This window comes from Heteronotia binoei, chromosome 12 (assembly GCF_032191835.1).
Source record: "Heteronotia binoei isolate CCM8104 ecotype False Entrance Well chromosome 12, APGP_CSIRO_Hbin_v1, whole genome shotgun sequence".
NCBI lineage: Eukaryota > Metazoa > Chordata > Lepidosauria > Squamata > Gekkonidae > Heteronotia > Heteronotia binoei.
Genome location: NC_083234.1, coordinates 35,338,606 through 35,360,071, shown reverse-complemented (window position 1 = coordinate 35,360,071; position 21,466 = coordinate 35,338,606). Strand labels below are relative to the sequence as shown.

Below are 21,466 nucleotides of genomic sequence, written 5' to 3'. Positions count from 1 at the left end.
TCAGCAAAAACACAAATCTTCAACTTTCTAAACAGGTTTGTTCCAAGAGCCCTGCTTTTGATTTATCACATTTAGGTATTGCTTCTACATTTCAAACCAATCTTTGCAACTGTTCAGATATTTTTTCTGGTTTGCCTGCTGTGTATTTTATATGAACTAATTTTTAAGTTTCAGCTTTCTGCCTTTTGTTTTAGAAAGGTCTGACTGATTGTTTCATGTAATTTTACATGTAACATTTTTAGCATCTATTGGTTGTTTGACATTTGCTGTATGCCTTATTATTTTTAACAGAAAATTGAATGTTACATTCTATATAAATAATGGATATAATAAACATAAATGGAGCCCTGACCTGGATAGCCCAGACAAGCCCAGTCTCATCAGACCTCGGAAGCTAAACAGGGTCAACTCTGGCAAATACTTGAATGGGAGACCTCCCTGAAATACCTAGTCAGGAGGACAAGGGCAGGCTTTATTCAGCCACCTCTCTGAATATGCTCCAGGCCCCCAATAGGGGTCAATCACCAGAGGTCAACACGACTTCAAGGTGCACACAGATAGATGGGCATAAAATAGCAGTGAAACAGTGGAATTAAGAGCAACAGCCATTGTGCTTTGTAATATCTCAGTTGTCATTGTTTTCAGATTGCTAAGGCATGGCAGGCCTCAACCATCTCCAAGAGGGGAATAAGTATATTTTACCAGGCCAGGCCAGCATTATAAGACCATATGAGAGACCTGGCTTCTTCCCCAAAGCAAAGAGTCAGTCCTGGCTTTCTTCTGCCTCCTCAGAACAGGAAGTACTTCAGAACAATCCTGTAGGTGTCTGTAGGGAGCACCCATTTGGAATCAGTTGCCTCCAAGATGGATGCTTTGCTGAACCCTAATCTTTTGTGTATCTTTCTGTCTCCAAGTCTTTTGAGTTGGAGCCAGAGCTCCCAGCAGCCATTTTGTTATTTGTGCCACATGTAGCAGAAAAAATTCATCCTGGTCCCTGGGCTGCATGAGGATTGACAACAGACCAGTCCAGTGGGCAAGAGACAGAGACAAAAGTTTGCACCTTGTTCTACTTTTTTCAGCTAAATATCAAGATAATCAAATTGCTCAGTGTATGTCAAACAGTGTACATGTATTGATCAATAATCAAGAGATACAACCAGCCATCAGAAAAGGCAACCTCCAGCATCTTTAAAATCTTTTATATCCTTTCGTTGCTAAGCATTTCCAAGGTGGGTGTCACGAAGAAAGTCATACTAGCAATAATAGCAGACCCTTCTCACTAACAGCATCATAAACTATACACAACTGTGGAACAAGCATCTTTTGGATAGCACTGTTAATCTATAAGAGTTTACACTTAGTGCTGGTACACTCTATTCTTGAGCAATATAAACAATCTAGATGGTACAGTAATGGCTAGTTACAGTGTGTTTATGAGACACAAACAGAGCTAGACTGCATGCCACCTGAGGTAGAACCAGAGTCCATTTTTACTTGAATATGGGCCTTAGCATCTTTAGAGTGTATATTGAGAAGAACAGAAATTCTCATGTCTCCACCTAAGCCAAAATTCTGCCACACCCCACACAGACACACAATGGCTGCCATTTTGTTTGGTGCCCATAACCTCTCCTCAAAATTCCAAGTGCCCACAGGTTCAACAACAGTAAATTCAGGCCGCTGCTGTGACCTATTGATAACATTTCATAAACAGAACTTTTTTTCCCCCGACTCAAGAAGCATCTGATATTTTGAGCAGGGAAGATGTTTCTGGGAGGAGGACAGATAGGGGGCGCTTGTGAATTTCATGAAGCCCCCGCCCCCGTTTCCTAACCCTACCACGGCAACTCGAGGCCTTGAATTGCGAGCGCCATTTCTACGCCAAGTTGCAGCCATTCACAACCCGCAGCCATCTCATAACATCAATGGAGGAGCCACTTCGATCTTCAGAACTCTTGTGTGGCTTTTTTTCTGTGTGTGTTTTTTTAAAGCCACCTTGGTGGAAGCACCCTAGGCGCGCTCACCTGGGAGCAACCCCCCCCCCTCGCCCACACCTCCCCCTACTTCGAGTAAGCGCCATGTCTAAGACCAAGATCATCAGGCTGTAGCCGCCCACGCCTCGTGATGAGCCGAAAGTGGGTAGCCGTAACCCGGAGCAGCAGCGCTTCGCTAGGGGAGGGCGACGGCAGGAGGCGGCGCGAAGCTCCTCCTCCCTTTTTTGTTCCGTTCCTCCTCGACGTGTCGCGTCCTCCGCTCGGCGGAGCAGGAGCGCTACACTTGGCTTGGAGCTGCGCCCGGGCGCGCCGTAGGAAGAGCGGCCGCGTCCCCCGAATTCTCACGACCCCCGGACCTCGTGGCAGGAAGGACGCAGGTACGGGATTGGCGAGGGAGCGGGGCGGCGAGGTTGAAGCTTTTGGAGGTAGAGAATGGCGGAGGAGAAGAGGGCTCGGGGACTGAGAAGGGGAACGGCATGGAATCCTCCAAGGCGGCTGGTTTCCTGCGTAGGGCTCGTTGAGACGGCCGTTTGGACTCTGCGCTGTTGGAACCATCTGGGGAAGGAGGACTGACGCTCTAGACTAGAGAAACGTCGATCAACGGTGACCTGGGCCAGAAAGCTCGGGGATGCTGCTGCCTCCTCCCTGTTCCCAGGGCGCCGTCAACATCACGCGTCGCATTTATGGAGTGCTTCCTGCGGTCGAAGCTCTTCGCCCACAAGATCTTGTTGCAGTATTGCCTAGCGAGGCAGGTCGATGTGAGGGCGAGGAGCGGGGATGCCGGAGCAAAAGTGCCTTGCGTTGTTGGAATAATTCTAGGCAGGATGGTGCTTTTAGTTTGTGGTAGAAGCAAATGTTGAACGGGGGCCTTTTCGCAGCTCCTTCTCCTACCTTCTACGCCATACCGGTTTCCTCCGACAGTAGCACTGCTAAGGGAGGCTCACTGTCCTACAAGCTCCCTGCATCTATGGAAAAGCATAACCGTAGATCTTGGAAACAACATTCTGTAGAGCTAGATGCTGCAAAATGTCAAGATCTATCATACAAAGGAAACAGGACAAATCAGGCTTCTAATAGATTAGGTGTGTGGACTGCCCATGGAGAAGCTTGGCCACAGTCTTTGCCCCTTCCCCAAAAAATGCATGTTCAGCCCTCTCAGTAGAAAAGTCCCCCAAGCAGCTTGAAGTAAATAAAATATTAAAAACAGCACAGTAGAAACTGAAGGAATTAGTACATCTGTAACATTTCTATGAGTAATGGCCCTGCATGCAGAAAAAAAGACGTTCAAGAATAGCATCAGTGATTAAAACCAAAGATTTAAATGTCTCATAATTTTCTCTGCTGGTTAACATAATTGCTCCTTTTTTACACCTAGGGCAGAGTACTGCATGCAAATTATCACATCTGCAATTTTGTTTTGCTTTTTAAAAGCAAGCAGCCTTGCCTTCATTAAGACATTCCTGCCTTGCTTTTTAAGAATTATGTAACAGTCTCTGGTGCCAAAGTGCCCTGTGGTGCCACCTGTTCCCTGTACATCTCATCCCTCAGCAATGAAAAGTAGAGTAAGGAATGTGGATTGAGGATAGACTACGTTGCATCTTGAAATCTGTGGAGAAGGAACTATCACATAACCCTTCAGGGTAGGGTGGTTGCATGCAAAAGCTCCTATCACAATAAACCAGCTTGTATTAATGGTGCCACAGTATTCTTTGTTACATATCATGTGGGCACTCTAGATCATAACGGAGATTTGCGTTTGTATAGGCATATGAAGCATAGATATATATATACACACACACAAGAGCTTTCATCACTCTGGGTATAACCAACCAGCCCAGCAGCAGCTTCACGGTTCAACAGAAAGACGCATAGTTCCAAGTCAGAAGCCAAGTGTATTATGTAACACATCCATAGCAACCTGGTATAGGAGATGGAGTCCTCCCCCTCCCAGTCTGCCAACACGTGATACTTCCCTTGAGAACCCCTCCACTCTGCTAGAATTCTCTCTGATGCACCCAGTTTGGTATTCACAAATCCACTGCACTTGAAATAGGGTCAAAAGCATTAATCAGATCAATCTTTGGGTCTGTGCACAAAAGAGCTAGAGTTCAGCTAGCACCATCTGCTAATGGATATCTGGTAAGGGGGGGGGGAGTGCTTTCTCTGCTTTGTTGTCCTAGAGGGCTCCTGGTGGTCACAGGCCCAAGCTAACAGGACCAGCAGCCTGATTTAGGGATACAATAGCTCTGTATGGCCCATCAGAACTGTTCAGCTTGACAGGGTGTTGGGAGATGTTTCTGTGCATGGTCTCTTTGCATCTCTTGAGTCCCCAAGGAATGCATAATTGCTTTCTTAACTGACTAGTCTGGTCACAAGCTGTAATTGATTGGTTGGTACAATTGATCAATAATGCTTTATACACAGATTAAAATGTGTCGTGGCTTCCCCCCGGTCAAGGCTGGTGAGCAAAGGAGCTGAGGAATCACACTGTACAAGCCATACAAACATACAAGCTCCTTTCTCTCTGAGCCAGATTTGATTCCAAAGCAGCAATATTTAAAGGCAGCTATTTTTTTTCCCCAATGATGGCATGTGGTTTTTTTGCATACAGGATGAAAATATTGTGGCTTCCCTTGAAAACTAAGAGCCCCTCTAATTTAAGGTGACAGCACTCCACTGAAATCTATTTCCGCACATTGTTTCAACTTTTCACAGCACTATGAGTTTATGTGTTCCTTACTGCATTTGAGATTCACTGCTGTATCTGTCACGGGGTACACATTCAGTGGCTTGGGATCCACCTGTGACTCTTCTGAGCACTGTGCCCCAATGTGACATCTACCCCATGTTCCAGGAACATCAGCAAGGCCCTTGCGGGGTGGGGCCTCTGGTTGGTAGATGGTTTCCACTTCGAATCAGCTGCTGTCAGAGGTTCAACTTAGTTGCAAGAATTACAGAATCATAGAGTTGGGCTATGCAGGCCATCTAGTCCAACTCTCTGCTCAATGCAGGATCAGCCTAAAGCATCCCTGACAAGTGTTCATCCAGCCACTGCTTGAAGACTGCCAGTGAGGGGGAGCTTACCACTTCCCTAGGCAGCCAATTCCACTGCTGAACTACTCTTACTGTAAAAAAAAAATCTTCCTAATATACAGCCAGTACCTTTCTGCCTGTAATTTAAACCCATTATTGTGAGTCCTATCCTCTGCTGCCAACATAGCTCCCCACCTTCCTCTAAGTTAAAGCTTTTCAAATACTTAAAGAGAACAATCATGTTCCCCTTCAACCTCCTCTTCTTCAGACTTTACATACCCAAGCTCCTCAGCCTTTCCTCTTAGGACTGGGTCTGCAGGCCTCTTATCATCCTCAACACTCTTTTTTTGCACCTGCTCTGTTCTGTCCACACCCTTTTTGGAGTGAGGCCTCCAGAACTGCACACAATACTCCAGATATGGCCTGACCAATCCCATGTGCAGTGTGCCTGTGACATCTTGCGATGTCAACATTATGCCTTTGTTAATAGTGAGGTACAGGCCTCATGCCAGGTACAGAAGTAAGTGTGGGTCTCCGCAAGCTGCAGAGTGAGTGCCAATGGTCTAGTGGTTGACCCCTATCCCAGTCAGCAAAACTGGACAACCCACAGACAAGGTAGGCACTCCCCAGGTATGCAGAAAATACTACTTCGTAAATCAATCAAAAGAGAAGGGGGAAAACAAAAGACTTACTGTAACATGGACCAAATATGCTGTGGAAAGTTGAGAACAGTGGAAAGTCAGTTTATAAAAATTGTAAAAGTAGAGGGCAGGGATTTAGCCTACTGAAGACCTGGAGAGTTTATAGAATTATAGGGGGGGGGGTAAGATTTGGAGGCATGGAAAGATCCCCCTGTTGTTTGCCAGTCCTGTGATTTTTTGCAGGCCCCTAGCTTATCCCATCTAATTCTGAATTAGGCACTCCCTACTGTTAAATATAGCAATAAAACAGGGCCACACAAACAAGATTGAGGTTTCTGCATATCTGGGGCAGACAAAATTGTCAGAATGAGGACTGCATGTCTGCTACTCTCATGTGGCCATGGAACCTTGGCAACAAGGGCAGCATGTAAGTTCAAGCCATCATTCTGCCTGGAGAAGTGACGGTGTGGACCAGTATCTGTCGAGAACTGTGGTGCGGATTGCTGCTTGTACAGTAGCTGCAAACAGGCATTTTCAGGGCGGTTCTCTCCAGTGATCCAAGAAGCAAGATCCATTTCCTCTTTTGGCAACAGGAAGGGAAGATTGGAAACCACTGAGGGAGGCAACACACTTCTGAACGGTTCCTTTTCTCACCTAAACCTAAGATGGATCTTGCTTCCTGTAATCGTAGAGGCTTTTTTTCCCAAAAGGAAAACAACACCTTCCTCTTGACTGCAGAGGAATAGGACTCTGCCTCTCACTGTGTTTTGCTTCTCTTAAAGTGACTGAATCAGCCATTTTTGAGCCTTAGTCTTAGTATACTTGAGCTGTTTCTCACACAGGACTGCATCTCTCAGGCTTGGGTCTTCGGGAGGCAATTTGCCCTCAAAGCACAGGGATTGCTGCGGAGGTGAAGAGAACAGATGAGGAGCAAGCTCTTTAGCTACCCTCTTCCCCAAGCACCTTAGGAAAATTTCCCTGTAGAGCTGCTTGTCTGAGCTTTGGGGCTTTCGGAGATAGTTTGCTGTTAGTGAACAGCCAAAACTCCAGGAAATGCCCCCCCCCCCCAAAGCTGAGAGATGTAATTATCCAGAGATGATACTCTGTAGCACTGAATTCAGGGAACTGTGAGTTATTGAATACAATATTTGCAGAATATAATTCAGAACATTCTGTAATATTTTGTTGCAAATCTCCCTCAGTCTTCACATTCTTGGGGGGCACTAGGGACCCCTACTCTCCCAGCATTTTGTGATGCCCCCTTTAGCTACTTCTTTTAGAAGGCAAGATGGATCACCCACTTCTCTGCACAGAGCCTTCGGGGCTTTTTAGTTGTGTTTAGGTTTCCTGGCTTTATTCAAGAGGAGGAATATGGGGCTGGTGGAGTTCCTAAAGAGCTTGTGGTGTTTATTTGGGGGGGATCTCTATTATTCTGGGGTGAGCTGCCATCTAATGCAAGTGTTAGCAATTCAAACCTGGGTCTCCCAGATCCTAGGCTGACACTTCAACTGCTCCCCTATGTTGTACTACTATTAAAATTAATTAAAAGAAAGACTGTTATAGTGCAGCACTATGCATGGCTACTGAAAAGTAAGTCCCCCATTTATTCATTGGGGCTTATTCCAATGTAGATATGCTTACGACTGCAGCCACACAGTGGGGGAAGGGCTGTGGTAAGTGGTAGAGCATCTGCTTGACATGCAAAAGATCCTAGCTTCCATCTCCAGCATCTCCAGTCAAAAAGGACCAGGCATTTGATCCTGAGACCCTGGAGAACCACTGCCAATCTGAATAGACAATACGGACCTTGATGGACCAGTGGTTTGATTCAGTACAAGGCAACTTCAATCCTATGCAGATAGATCCCAGTAGGCAGCTGTGTTGGTCTGAAGCAACAGAACAAAGCAGTAGACAAGTTCACCTTTAAGACCAACTAAGTTTTATTTAGAATGTAAGCTTTTGTATGCTCTTAAACAGACTTCATCAGACAAAATGGGAATGGCAAGCAGCAGTACTTAATATAAGTGGGCAGTAGATGTTTTACTGCAAAGGAACTTCAAGAACAGAATGGAGAGTGAAATTACTGAATTACAAATTATCATGAAACTTGGAACAAACACCTCCCCAGGACTGAACAGGGATATTGGTTTTTTATCTCATTACATAAACTAAACCAACTCTCACTGAGTATAGCTGTGCATCCGTAGTGTTCCAGTGCATTTCTCTTTTAGAACAGTGTATCAGAATGGGTTTTTTTGTGTTGACATGCTCAAATGAGGGATGTGGGCTGTTGGTCTCATTACATATACTAAACCACCTTCCACTATTCTTTAATGCACCTTGTTTTTCTAAGGGCTAACTCTTTCTCTTTTAGAACAGTGTATCAGAATATTTGGTTTTTTTGTTTTTGTTTTTTGTCTTTTTGTATTGACATACTCAAATGGGGGATATTGGCTGTTTGTCTTATTGTATATACCAACCCATTTTATGGCAAACTATATAGATGTTATAATTTCTTGAGAAGCCAAGTCCTCTATTTAAACTAACAAAGCTAGAATGTTACCTAGATTTATGGCACCCTTACCTACAACAGCAGTCTGCTTTTTATCACTCCAGTGATTTTTTAACCCTGTTTTGTCCTACACTAAAAAACACAGATCCCTATTGGTGATTCTTTTAATCTGCTAAAAACATTCCCATGATTCCACACTGCCCACTTATATTAAGTATTGCTGCTTGCCATTCCCATTTTGTCTGATGAAGTCTGCTTAAGAGCATTCTAAATAAAACTTAGTTGGTCTTCAAGGTGCACTTGTCTACTGCTTAATCCTATGCAGAGTTATTGATAATCATCATATACCTTTATTGTATATCTGTAGAGTTACTCCATACTAAACCCACTGAAGTAACTGGAATATTTCTGCATAGGGTTGCACTGTGAATCTTTGTTCCCAATAATTATAATTTAATTTTTAACAGTTCTTTTCATAAAATACTTATATTGCATAACTTTTATAAGCTCTATAAGTTGCTTCTGTGTTTGGGATAAAATAATGTTAAGATTTATTAATAATGATATTTCTGTACTTAGAATGTTAGAATGCTTTAGAATATTAAAATTATTACAAAGCAACTCTTTAGTTGACAATAAGAACCCTATTCTTTGAAAGGGATCGGATCTTAAACTAAAATGCTTTTGTATGATGGACTGCACTTCAGGAAGTTGTTGAGTCTAAAGTGTCCAGGTAGCATATGTGTGTTTTGCAGGGGTGGCCAATGGTAGCTCTCCAGATGTTTTTTGCCTACAACTCCCATCAGCCCCAGCCAGCATGGCTGATGGCTGGGGCTGATGGGAGTTGTAGGCAAAAACATCTGGAGAGCTACTGTTGGCCACCCCTGGTGTATTGTACACCTGTCATCTGTTTGTAGCCTTTCCAAAAATAGAATGTACCATCACAGCTATTTTAAGGGGACAATAGGGAACCAAGGAACTGCTTGCTGAAAATGAAAACTGCAACACAGTTGAGGATTTAAGAAGTTCATCTGGATGCTTTATGCATCAGAGATGGGGTTTTGAAGAACATAAAAGCATCCCTGCTGGATAACACCTGTGGTCCATCTTGTCCAAAGCCCTGCTTCTCATAGTCATGAATCAGGTGTTCCCAGAATGTCTACAGCCAGAACATGAGGACAAAGCATGCTCCTTCTGTTGCCCCCCCCCCCTCAGCTGGTGATCATAGGTATGCTGTTTTTCACTATGGAGTTTCTGGTTAGCTATCATTGTGTTGGGGGTGGGGGTGGACAGAACACTCTGCCCTCCTCCTTCTCAGCCCCCCACAAGGTCAAGCACAGCGGCCATCAGGCCTAGTGGAATGGATAATGTGCCTTATAAAGAGCTGCACGCCTGACCTCTGATCAGTGGTGGCTGACCCTTTAAGACTCAGGCACCCCACAGCAGCTGGACCTTTGACAGTCAGCTGTTGGGAAGCTCCACCCTAGGGGTGGGAAAGGAAAGTAACAAGGCAGAAATTGCTCAGGAGATGCTGTTGGTCCCTCACAAGCTGGGCCACACCCCCATAATGTTTCCAAGTAGAGGAAAGCAACTGGGCATGCCCCAAGCCTGGCTAGGGCCTTCAAAAGGCTTGAGGGTGGAGACCGAAGAGAACAGACAAGCTTCGGCTCCCATCTCAGAAGAGAGTAGCACTAGGAGAAAGGAAGGTAGGTTAGGGTTATCCCACTCTGAGACCAAAGGAAGGCCCACCTGCCAAATTAAGCCCTGGCACATCATGTCCAGGCCTGGGATTCCTACACATGACTAATAACCATTGGATGGAATCTAGATGTGTTATTTTAAAAGCATCATGTTCAGCAGAACCCTGCGTTCGGTAGGCCTACATGTGCAGAGGTCATTTACAGGGAAGAACCCTGCTCAGTTATGCAACAGTATATGGCCAACTCTTGGAAATCCCATTTGAAAGGCTTTATGTGGCAATCCACTTAGGGAGATATTTGTCTATAGCAATTGAGAAACGCACTGTTTTACAAAGCGGTATTTGGGTCCTTAAGCCCTTCACGCCAACATTTTGATGCCATTTCCTGGCTGCTCAGTAGTACCTCGAGAAATGGTGCTAAGATTTCTGGTTCTGCTATGGCAATCAGGGCCTCAAGCAGTTCATCTAGTACTATGCAATTGGATGCAGAAGGCAGGGCCCTTTTGTATCCTAAATGTTCAAACCTCTGGCTGGTACGCAAACTGTTTTCAGACACAGCAGCATTATTTTGATTTGCTGCTTCGGCTTATTTTCTTTGTAGGGCTGATTCTTCCAACCAAACCTTTCCAACTGTGTCAGGAGGCATGATTCTGGGGGAGGGATCTGGGCTTTGATTTTTCCTCAGACTGATAACTTGCTTCACTGAGAAAATAATGCAGGATGGTGCCATAGCTCTATCACAGAGCCAGAATAAACACCATTCCAATATTACAAGGATTTAGAAGCTTTGAAAAAATATTAAATAAAAATATGGTTCCTTCTTGGTCTTTTATTTTGTTTAATTGAAGATTTGTATGCCACGTCTCCAGAGAACCTGACCTGCCTACAGCTTGTTCTGAGAGCACACGCAGAAGCCATTTAGAAGCTTACTAATGGACGGCAGTTGTAGTTGAATAGGGTGAGGACATGAGCAGCCTCTGACCATGGTGGGCTTAAGGAGCCAGTGAGGGGAGGCATGCTGTGTTGGGCGGCTGCTTCCCACCCCCCATATAGTGGGGGCCATGGCTCTGAGTCCCCGGCCAGGGACAGATATCATTGGGTGACTTTGGGCCAATCACTTTCTCTCAGACTAATCTACCTCACAGGGTTTTTGTGAGGAGAAAATGGAGGTGGGGAAAATGATGCTGTAAACTGCTTTGAATCCCTATTTTAGAAGAAAATGGTGCGCAAGTATCTAAAATAAACAAATATAACACAGCACACAACACCACTGCTTCCCCTTCTCCCCAGTTCAGGAGCAGCTGAAGGGATCTGCCAAGCCATTTATTCCTGAAAATGAACATTTTCATTTGCTCTAAAGGTATTGAATGGTCACCTCTAAATACCAGGGCTAGGAGGCAACATCAGGAGAAGAACTTAGCCTCTTTCCTGTTTGTGAAAATCCCATAATGCATAAGAATTAAATTCCTCCATTTTCCCCTTTTTGATAGTGGTCTTTTGAGCTGAGCATAGTAGGAAAACATACCCTGATGTATGTTGCCCAGGCAACCCCATTGCTGAGACCACCACTGGGGATTGGATGGAGGGGGGTGTCATATTTGTCCACACCTGGCTTGCTGAGCAGGGCCATGAGAAGCCAGGACATTGTTCCAACTTTTGAATAATTCTGTTTGGTTGCATACATATGAAGACCCTCACTCCCAGGAAGGCAACAGTTTACTCTATTGGCAGGGGGTGGGAATGTGTGAATATTTTGCAGGCGTATAGCCAGAGCATCAGCAGCATCCAGGCAGTTTTCGGGCATTAAGTGCTTGAAACATATTGCTCCCCCCCCCCACTCCCCACATACACACACACCTGAAAAGCCTGCAACTGCAAAATCAAGAGGATGAAGACAAAGAGTGCTTCCTTCCTCCTTTTACTCCTCAATAGTGGCTGAGCCAACCAGCATCAAGAGCAGTGTTCCCTCTAAGCTGTGGAGTCTTGTAAGCAAAAATTCTACTTTGTTAGCTACTGGCATTAAAGTTGTGAGCTATTGGCATTAAAGTTAAATTAGTTTGCTCTAGGGCCATTTTTCCTGAGATGAAACAAAAATGTGTGAGCTGGAGACTAAAAATTGTGAGCTAACTTATACTAACTCAGCTTAGAGAACACTGATCAAGAGCGCAAGACCACAGGGTTTTGTCCATTCTCAGCTTGCTCCAAGCTATGACCAGATGGACGTTTATCTGTTTATTTTTATCCCGCCATTCTTCCAAGGAGTTTAGAGCAGTGGATGTAGACTTGGATCCAAAGTAACACTTCTGTGCATGCAAGCACTTCTACTCATGGAGCTGTAAGCCAAAATGCCCTCAAAACAAGGATGGGGAATTGTCAAGTGGGCACCTGGCTTAATCAGGATCTTTTACCTGTGTATGCAGGATTCCACATCCAGAAATTAATGCTTAAAAATATTAGGGACTCTAATTAAGGAAAACAATTAAAATTTATTCCAGAAAATATAGGCTTACATCCAAGATAAAATACTCATAAAATCATTCATACAGTCCTAAGAAAAATAGAGAGATATATAGAGACAACACATGGGTAGACAAACAGGGTGATAATTACCAATCGTAGTCTTCAAGAAGGCTCCAATGGCGATGATAGAGGATGGGGGAAATGGGACCCTCAACTGGCCCAAGAATCGGGGATAGATCTAGACAGCGGAGATAGGGTACTGCTAGATTCACACATGTGGGGAGCTGTGTCACAGGTTATAAAGACTACCTTTAGCCCTTAGGGGATGGGAGGAACAGGGGTGGATGACAGGTGGTCAGCTGGTACATGACCTCAGAAAAGGGGAGGCTCTGCAGTGACCATAAGGGCTGGACTAGTGCAGTAGCCAATAGCTGGTTAGTTGGCAACCCCTGATTGGACGCTCATAGCTAGCCAATGAGCGGACTTGGCCTTAGTTACCTGATTGGCTGTCCAGGTAACAATGGGCCAAGGGGGAGGTTCCAGGATGACTGTTGGGGAAAAGAATGGGGGAAATTACTGGGTGGAGGTGTACTTAAGACTATTAAACTTATCTAAAAAGGTGACAATAGATGGCCAGATTGCTACCTATGGTAACACCCGGTTTACACAAAGGAACTTGGCTCTGGCTGAAGATGGTCTTCCTCTTCTTCATAGTTCTTCTTGACACCAGTCTTTGTCCTTAGTTCCACTGGACAAAGGCTTAGGCGGTCTGGCAGGATCCACGTCTAAGAAAAGCTTGATTGCCTTATGCAGAAGTTGAAGCAGCTGTTGGATACGTGAGTTTCTTGCTTTGCTGTAATGGAGTCAGGAAAACAAGATGGATTCTGGTGGTATTAGCCTTTGGTTCATGGAAACAGGCTGGAAACTGTTTGCCTGTACAGTTCATGGTGGCGTGGCTTCTTCCACTGCAGCGGCCAAGACTGGGCACGCAAGGAGCAGCTGGCAGTTCGTCTGTAGTTCTGGCTAACACCCATCCAGAGATGTAGAATGCTGCTGCAAAGCTGAGGCTTATAGTGTTCACATAAGCCTTAGAAAACATGGGCAAAGCCCACTTCTTAGAGCAGATGTGTGTGAGTCAAAACTCCAGGCACCCTGGCAACCATACTGGTGATCACGATTTCCATGTGTATGAAAAGTAGGGGCTTTTCCTTACAGAGCACAGGTTGCCTCTTCCCACCCAACCCCCCACATAACCAACTCCAAAGGCTACTGAAACCCTCAGGAACAGGATTTCAAGAGGCATTCTGGGTTGCTGCAGGAAGGGGCAGGCCAGAAGATCATGCTTCACAGGAGGAAATCTTTGTACTGAACCAGAATCACCGGACAAGTTTCATGGCTGAGTGGGAATCTGAGTCTCAGTCTCCTAGAACCTAGTCCAATACTCTAACCACTTGCGCACACTGCCTCCCCATGGGGTGCAGCAGCCTTGACTAAAGCTGAGTCAGTCTGTACAGGACACCTCCTGGAAACCCTTCATATACTATAGAACAAAGGCAGGATATCGATGGAATCCAAAGTGTGCCCCAGATTGCAGCTTGTTAACTTTGTCCCGCAGAACTCAGTGGAAGCCACTGAGGACTGTTCCTTTTTTCCAGGATGCATAACCCCATTCCTCTTGTTTCTTACTCATACTGATAAATGACTTTCGTGTGGACATTTTACAACATTTGTAAAAAATTTGCATGTGGGATGGTAGCTTAGCCTTTGGCAGCTCTGCCATGCTATTTATAGAATGTCCACAAACGCTGTGCTTCATAAAATGGAAGGGTGAAAGTACAGGACCAATATAAAGTAAATGAATGGACGTGGAATGGAAAAACACACTGGTGGGGCCAGAGGGAAGGGGGTGCTATTGAATGGAAGATTTGAGATGTAGAGAGGCATAGGAAGCCATGTCTGAGGTCAGGAGGACTGAATTTCTTTTTTAAAAAATTAAAAATACATTGTATTTATTTAATCAAAATGCATCATGACAAATGAATAAAGATTAACAAAAGGTATTAGTAAGATATGCAAAAAGAGGACTGAATTTCTCATACCAGTATATTTAATCTTTGGCTACCAGTCACAGGATTTTTCCTGCAACATATAGGTCTGATATTCTGCAACATTATAGGTTTGTGAAATGCTTATTATTACTTAAAAAAAAAAAAGATTGAAGACTTGACCTTGGTAGCTTATCTCCTGGCACTGAGTTTTTCCTAATAGTCTCTCTTTTGTTTTTCTAGTCATCTTCCTCATTGCCAAGAAATCTCTATCCATGATAGACATTGTGCTATAAAACCTTGCAAAGCCAAGGCGTGGTTGGGAAATGTTGCACATGTCCTTCTCTGGAGGCTGATGTCAGACTGGTATGCTGTGGGAGTAATAGCCCAAGCCAATGCTGACTAACAGCAAAGCTAAGGAAAGACAAACTTGCATACAGTGGCCTACTATTCCTAGTAACCAGGTCATTTGACTCACTGAGCTAGATTTGTATGCAACATGTTTTTTTTTAAAAAAAATTACTGGAAGAACATAGAAGAGGGCTGCACTTACAAGAAACAGCATCTTATTTTTACTTTTACTTTCCACTTCTTTTCCTTAACACTGTAGTTTGTTCTTTCTAATATTGCATATAGTTTTGAGGTGTTTTATAAATTGTTGTTAATATAACATTTGCAATGTGTGGTGGACTAAGGAAGCTTGAGTTCAGATCCATAAGATCTCACTGGGTGTCCTTGGAACAGTTAATCTCTCTCTCACACACACACACTCACTCACCCCTACGTCACAGGATTGCCCTGATGTTATAATAGGTTATTGTAATGTTGTTGCAACAGTAAGACAAAAGTGCAGTGAGGATTACTAAAGATATTGTTATAATTATATAATAGATGATTCATCTGTGGCTTTGGCAGTTGAAAGGCAGGAAGGATATCTGGTAGTAATGTGTTTAACATGAGCCTGATCAAATGTTCATCCATCCAAGCTGAATGCAACCCCATCGACCAGGGGGGATGTACTCAGTAAGCCAGGTTTTGTTGCATGCCTGGAGTGGTCAAAACAAGGGGGGGGGGGGGTTTGTCAAGCACACAGCTGGTGGTTTGAGTTCATCTTAATGAGCCACAAGGGAATCTTCATCATACTGGTTCTCAGGTTAGAGAGGTGGTTCTATGCTCAACAGCTTTCTTAAGCATCAGCTATGCAGCCAAACTCAGTGTCCTTGACCACGCCCCCCCCCCCGAGTAAATTCAGACATGATAAAATTCTGCTTAGAAACTATATCCACATAAAGCAAGCTAGATATTATACGTATGCCTAGTAACCAAGTCATATGACTTCCTGAGCTAGCTGCTTCTTTCCCATCCTTAAAATCTTGGAAAGACAGAGAAGGGAGTGCACTTTAAAGGGACCATTGCCTAATTTTTGTGTGTTGAAAAGCTGCTGCCAAGACAGGGAGGAAAGGATGGTTCTCGCTTTCTCAATGAGTTTGGTTTGTTTTTTTCTCAAAAATATCTTAATTTAATTCAATTTAATTTTTTAATTATATCCCACCCTATCCTGTGAGCGGGCTCAGAGAGGCTTACAACAGTAAAACAACAGAGTTAAAGTAATATCATAAAAACATTACAAGAACAGGAGCAGCGCAGTAAACAGTCTTACAGACATAGGTGGCAAACCACCCAACAGCATGTGGCTGATCTTGTTCAAGCTTTTTTTTTTTTTTTTTTGCCAGCTGAAAGGGGGGAAATGTGGCTTTCCCCTCCCCATGGGCAGAAAAGGAGCTATGTGGGTTGAGAAGAAAAAAGGGAGGAAAGATGTTTAAAAGTATGAACTTTCATTTGTTGTTTTGGTTTGTTTGATTTGTGCATTGCATTTGATCATTGTTCCCAGATACAGCACGACTGTCACATCTGATATACAAAAGAACCTCTTTTGGGGAAAGCCCACTGCCATTTGTTTACAAGTGTCTGCGTTGTCCTTTGTATGTGTCATAAATATTAGGCTATTCTTTTTTTTCCTCACCAGAATCCTACATTGTTTTGTTTTGCAGGTTAACCATCATGAGAAGATTCCTGGTGACCTGCTGGATAGCAGTTTTCCTTATTCTGCTACAAACCAATATCTCCCTTTCTAAAAGAGGAAAGAACAAACCAGGTGGCTGGAATCCTGGGAGCCATCGTCAGCCTGGCGGTTATCCACAGCAACCTGGCTACCCACAGAACCCTGGTTATCCAGGAGGAGGTTATCCCAGAAACCCTGGCTACCCACAGAACCCCGGCTACCCAGGAGGAGGTTACCCCAGAAACCCTGGTTACCCACAGAACCCTGGTTATCCAGGAGGAGGTTATCCCAGAAACCCTGGATACCCTGGAGGAGGCAGCTGGGGTAGTTATAACAGTAAGCCATGGAAGCCCAAGCCACCCAAGCCTAAGATGAAACACATGGCAGCAGCGGCAGCAGGAGGTGCTGTAGCAGGTGCTGTCGGTGGCTACCTCTTAGGCAGCGCCATGTCCAATATGCATTTCCGTTTCAACAACTATGATGAGGAACGGTGGTGGTACGAAAACCGAAATCGTTATTCCGATCAGGTTTACCACCCAAAATACGAACCGTCCATGTCAAGAGATGTCTTTGTGAGAGACTGTGTCAACGTCACTGTGAGAGAGTTTACTGAATCCTCTGGGAACCAAACAGCAGATGAAATGGAAAGGAAGGTTGTGACCCGAGTGGTACACGAAATGTGCACAGAACAGTACCGGTTGGTATCAGGCGTTGCTATCCTTCTTGCTAACCCTTCCATGCTTATGATCATCACATTTGTCATCTGTTATCTGATACACTGAGGAGGCCAGAAGGAATAAGATAAAAACAATCTTTTTCGTGGAGAACATATTCTTGCTTATGCATCTCTTTGATGGGAGCGTCTGTAAGAGCTGTTGCATCTGCTAAGTGTTAATGAACATACACACTGCCAAGTGCACATCCTCCTTCTAGAGCTGTCTTTAATTCTGTATCTAGTGGAACAAAATCAGCTGGACAGGAAAGAGACCAAGGTGTTGTTTTGTAAGGTGTGGAGAACAGGTAACAATCCAGCCATCTTCAGAGCTAATTCATCCTAATTTAACACAATATAAGCATAACAAGCCTTCCTTTCCAGTGTCTCCTGGTTATGTGAACTCCTCACTGAAACTACTAGCTTTTTGAGCGTTTCTTGTAATGATAAATACAGTTTCACTTTCTGAATGCAGGAGACTAATTTTTGAGTAGAGTCAATAGCGTCCCAGAGGGTGACTCGAAATTACACAGTACAGGGTGGGGGGGGGGATTTTCACACTTGATCCTGTTGTGAAATATGCAAACTAAACAAAGTGCAAGGCAAAAGTTGCTTGGAAAAACTGCCTCAGGGCCTAACACAGAATACTGACTAAATAACATGAGAAGCCATTTTGGTATTCCTGTTTTTGTTCAGATTCCAGAAACGGCCCTGTTAGATTTGACAGCAAGGAGGGAAAATGTGGTTGGAGTTTCAGGGACCAGGGTGCCCTTCCACAAAGACATGCCCTATGCTCCTGGTTTCACATTTTAGCAAACATGGCTGCCATGTGGAAAATGGGCTTCTTGGTGAGGTCTGTTCATGCACAATGGGACTCATGATGACTTAGGCCCATGCATCTTTTTTGTGTGATGGCATGCATAACCTGCAGAAACTTATATAAATTAATGACAAGAATCGCAGTAAAGCAAGCAAGTGTAGAGGGCAAAGCCCAGGAGCAAAATTTTGAGCGTAGATGAAAAAATATACTCCAGATTTCTAGAAGGCGATTTCAGTGCTGAGAAAATGAGACCCAAACAGCAAGAGGTCTTTCACATTATCTATGATCTGATTTTTTTTAACTAAAGACACTAAGATTGAACCTAGAACCTTTTGCATGCTAAGTAGATGTCTGCCCCTGAGCCACAGCTCCTTCCAAATCAACTTCTATTAAGTCACTGTAAATAATTGATGATAGGGCTTGAAACAAAGGACCAAACTAAATTTACTGGAATTCATTGTATTGACCTCACTCAGATCTGGATTGGATTTTAATAGCTAACCGCACAGACCAGAGTCATTTCAAAGTTGGCCTATAAGAATAAGGTTATTGTGTAAATTGATAGCACTCAAATGTGATTTGCCAAGAGTCTTGTGAAACTGAGAAGTCCAGAACAGGCTCTGAATTGGTTGGAGAATCAACATTTTTGTGACTATAAGTGAGACAAAGTTAATGCAGAAATGAAAATTTAAAAGTCATTTCTAAATTGAGCCCAGCCATACATTCCTGAAAGCACTTAAAATTGCAGGCCGTTAATCTGTTATTTCTGGCATGATCTCTTTGGTTGCAGAGCAAGCTGTTTTCACAGAGGTGCTTAACTACTTTGTGGATAACAATTTACCATGTACCACAAACAAACATGTTTGCTCAGAAATCAATCCCACTGATTTCTATGGGATTCACTCCTAAGTAAATATGCATAGCTGGATTGTAGCCTTCAAATATGAGTTAGTCTCTGGAAAAGGTTAATGCTTGACAGTTGTTGGAGGCAGATGATTGTTGACAAATGAGAGTGTTGCTTCCGGTTTGGCTACACCCCCATGCTCTTTCTGCCACATCCCCTCTCTGTTCACCCATGGATTGTGCAAGGTCTTTTGTATGGCCTAGTGTGCAAGGGAACTGGGGGGCACTAGTGCAATGGTACAAATTGTTCTGCTCAGGAGAGTCCTAGAACCTGATCTTTTGTTTATTTTGATGTGTACAGTAGAGTATAGGAGCACAATAAACAATGGGATGTGTATAATTCAGTAATCTAGCCATATTTAACCTTAACACAGTCTGTCAAATGGAAGTCTACATTTTGGATTGTACTAATTCTATTCTACCGCTTATGGCCTCTTGTTTTATTAGTGGGTCTGTTCTTGCTCATTTTTATTTAAGTTGGCTCTTTGGTAACATTGTATGTGTAAAAGTAGAGGTACTGGGGGGTTAAAAAAAGGTAATCCCAATGTAAAGTGTGTAAAGTTCTGTTTGTGAATATAGCTAATATATGCTGTATCTTTTGGCAAAACGTCTGGATGATGGTTCCCCAAAGCCAATTTTTATATTGCTGTTCTGATGCCACTGGAAGAGGTTCTCTACCAGGGCATCGGGAAAAAACATGCAAAAAACCTCACAAATAAATCTGAGCAATTTGTCAGTCCCCTGTCTTGAGAGCATTTTGTAACTTTGTAATTTTGCATGTGCTTAATGTTGATTTTCAGAAGGCTTTTTTTAAAAAAAAAAATGTTTGTTATTGGATATAAAGAAATAAAGCACGCCAAAGGCCCCAACATGTTCCTCCGTGCCTTTGTTATAGACAGTGTGCTGATTGTTTGTGCATGTGTTTACTCTGAGACAGCCTTTGTTTTCTCGGGGGGGGGGGGGGTGATTTTTTCTTTTCTCTGGGAAACCAGTGGTTGAAAGGAAAGCTAGCCTGCAACTGCCTCTGTGGTCAGACGCATACAATGCAGCAATCTTGCTGATGCTACATAGGTCTTGGTGTTGTCCGTACCTGGAGGAGAGGTAACCTGGAAACCATGTGCACGTGCTATCCTGAAATGGGATGTAAAATATACCTTGCCTCTCAGCTGTGCTTTTGAAGTAACCCAGAAGAAAGCTTTCTCCGTCATGGTGCTAACATAAAGGCTGCTGCCAGGCCTACTCTCTGGCAGGAGGTTTCCTGCTGGCAGTTTTCCTTGCCTACCACCACTCCAAGCAGTGTCATGAGAATAACTTAAAAAGCATTTGAGTCCTGTGTGCTGCTACATTTCTTCCAGGGCAAATCTGGAAGCAGCATCAGGTAGTTCTAGGGATTGTCAGAAACTCTGTGGTAACCATAGTCTTCCTAGAGTAACCAAACATTTCCTGATTTCCCTTGAAAGTGAGGTAGCAACATATAGGGCATCATGACCTCACCCCTGACCCTTCCGCTGGTTGCCAAGCATGACCAGACCAACCCTAGCCAACGTGGAACTCCCTCCCCAGGAATATTTATCTGTCCCCTTCTATCACTGTCTTCTGCCAGCAGGTGAACGACTTTCTTGTTCAGCCTGGCATTCTTTCAATGGCCCCTCCTTGCCTTCTGTTTTGATTTAGTTAGTTTGATTGGCTGAACTTTCACAAAGCAAAGTATTCTTTAGACTTTTAGGCCACCCTTCCCTACATGCAGGGCTCAAGGCAGCTTATAATAGGATAAAGCACTCAAAACAACAATTAGTTTAAGTCAGTCATATTGAATAACAAAAGACAGTTAAGATACAGCTCCTAATTTAAAATAATCCAGACGGCAAAAGTGAAGTGCCCATTCCCCAACTTTTGAGGTAGATAAGGGGGCTGGGGAACCTGAGAGTGGCAGATTATTTATTGTCCCCACACTGTCCTCAACCAAAGGCCTGGCAAAAGTAGGAAGGAGGCCTCCAGCCAATCCTATAGGCTTCCTCCATCTCTTCCCCCACTGAGAACTCCTAGTAATCTGTGCAGTGTATTTTTATCCCAACTAGGAAGCTATGGCTCTTCCCCTCACCCATTTTGTTCTCACAATAAATCTGATGTAGGGGAGGCTTAGAGAGAGTAAATGGCCCAGAGAGCTTTACGGCAGAGTGGAGATTTGAACCTGGATCTCCCAGCTGCTAGTCTGATGTACTGCCCTCTACTTCTCAATCCCTTTCATCCCTGTCATCACTTGACAGCTGCATCCATATGACTTCCCACTGCAGAATCTCCACTTGGACGCTTCCGCTTTTGCCAGTGCTTGTGATATTCCCCCTCCCTTTCAGGCCCTTAAACAGGGCCATAGCCAGCAAAGGGGGGCACAGGTGGTGCTCCCTATAGAATCTGTAGCATCCCTACCCAGTCTTCTCTGATCTTCCTTTTCACTGAAAGGTAAGATTGGGTGGGGGTGTACAGATTCTATAGGGGGCAGTGCCCCTATGCCTCCCCACACACACACTAGCTACAGCCCTGGCCTTAAAGATTTAAAGCGGGAGACTTTTTCCCACTTTCCCTGC

The 21,466-nt window shown here is 44.0% G+C and overlaps 1 protein-coding gene across 2 annotated transcripts; it reads left to right on the top strand.

Annotated features, from left to right (window-relative positions):
- The first annotated feature begins 2,238 nt into the window (after nt 1-2,238).
- Nucleotides 2,239-19,750, top strand: PRNP (prion protein). Of its 2 annotated transcripts, XM_060251205.1 has the most exons (3): nt 2,239-2,371; nt 16,436-16,677; nt 16,729-19,750. In XM_060251205.1, the coding sequence occupies exons 2-3, from the start codon at nt 16,446-16,448 to the stop codon at nt 17,226-17,228; spliced, it is 732 nt and encodes a 243-aa protein (XP_060107188.1). In that variant the 5' UTR covers nt 2,239-2,371; nt 16,436-16,445; the 3' UTR covers nt 17,229-19,750. The 2 variants fall into 2 exon arrangements, with proteins under 2 accessions (XP_060107188.1, XP_060107187.1); XM_060251204.1 differs by having other exon boundaries at nt 16,436-19,750.
- The last annotated feature ends 1,716 nt before the right edge of the window (nt 19,751-21,466 follow it).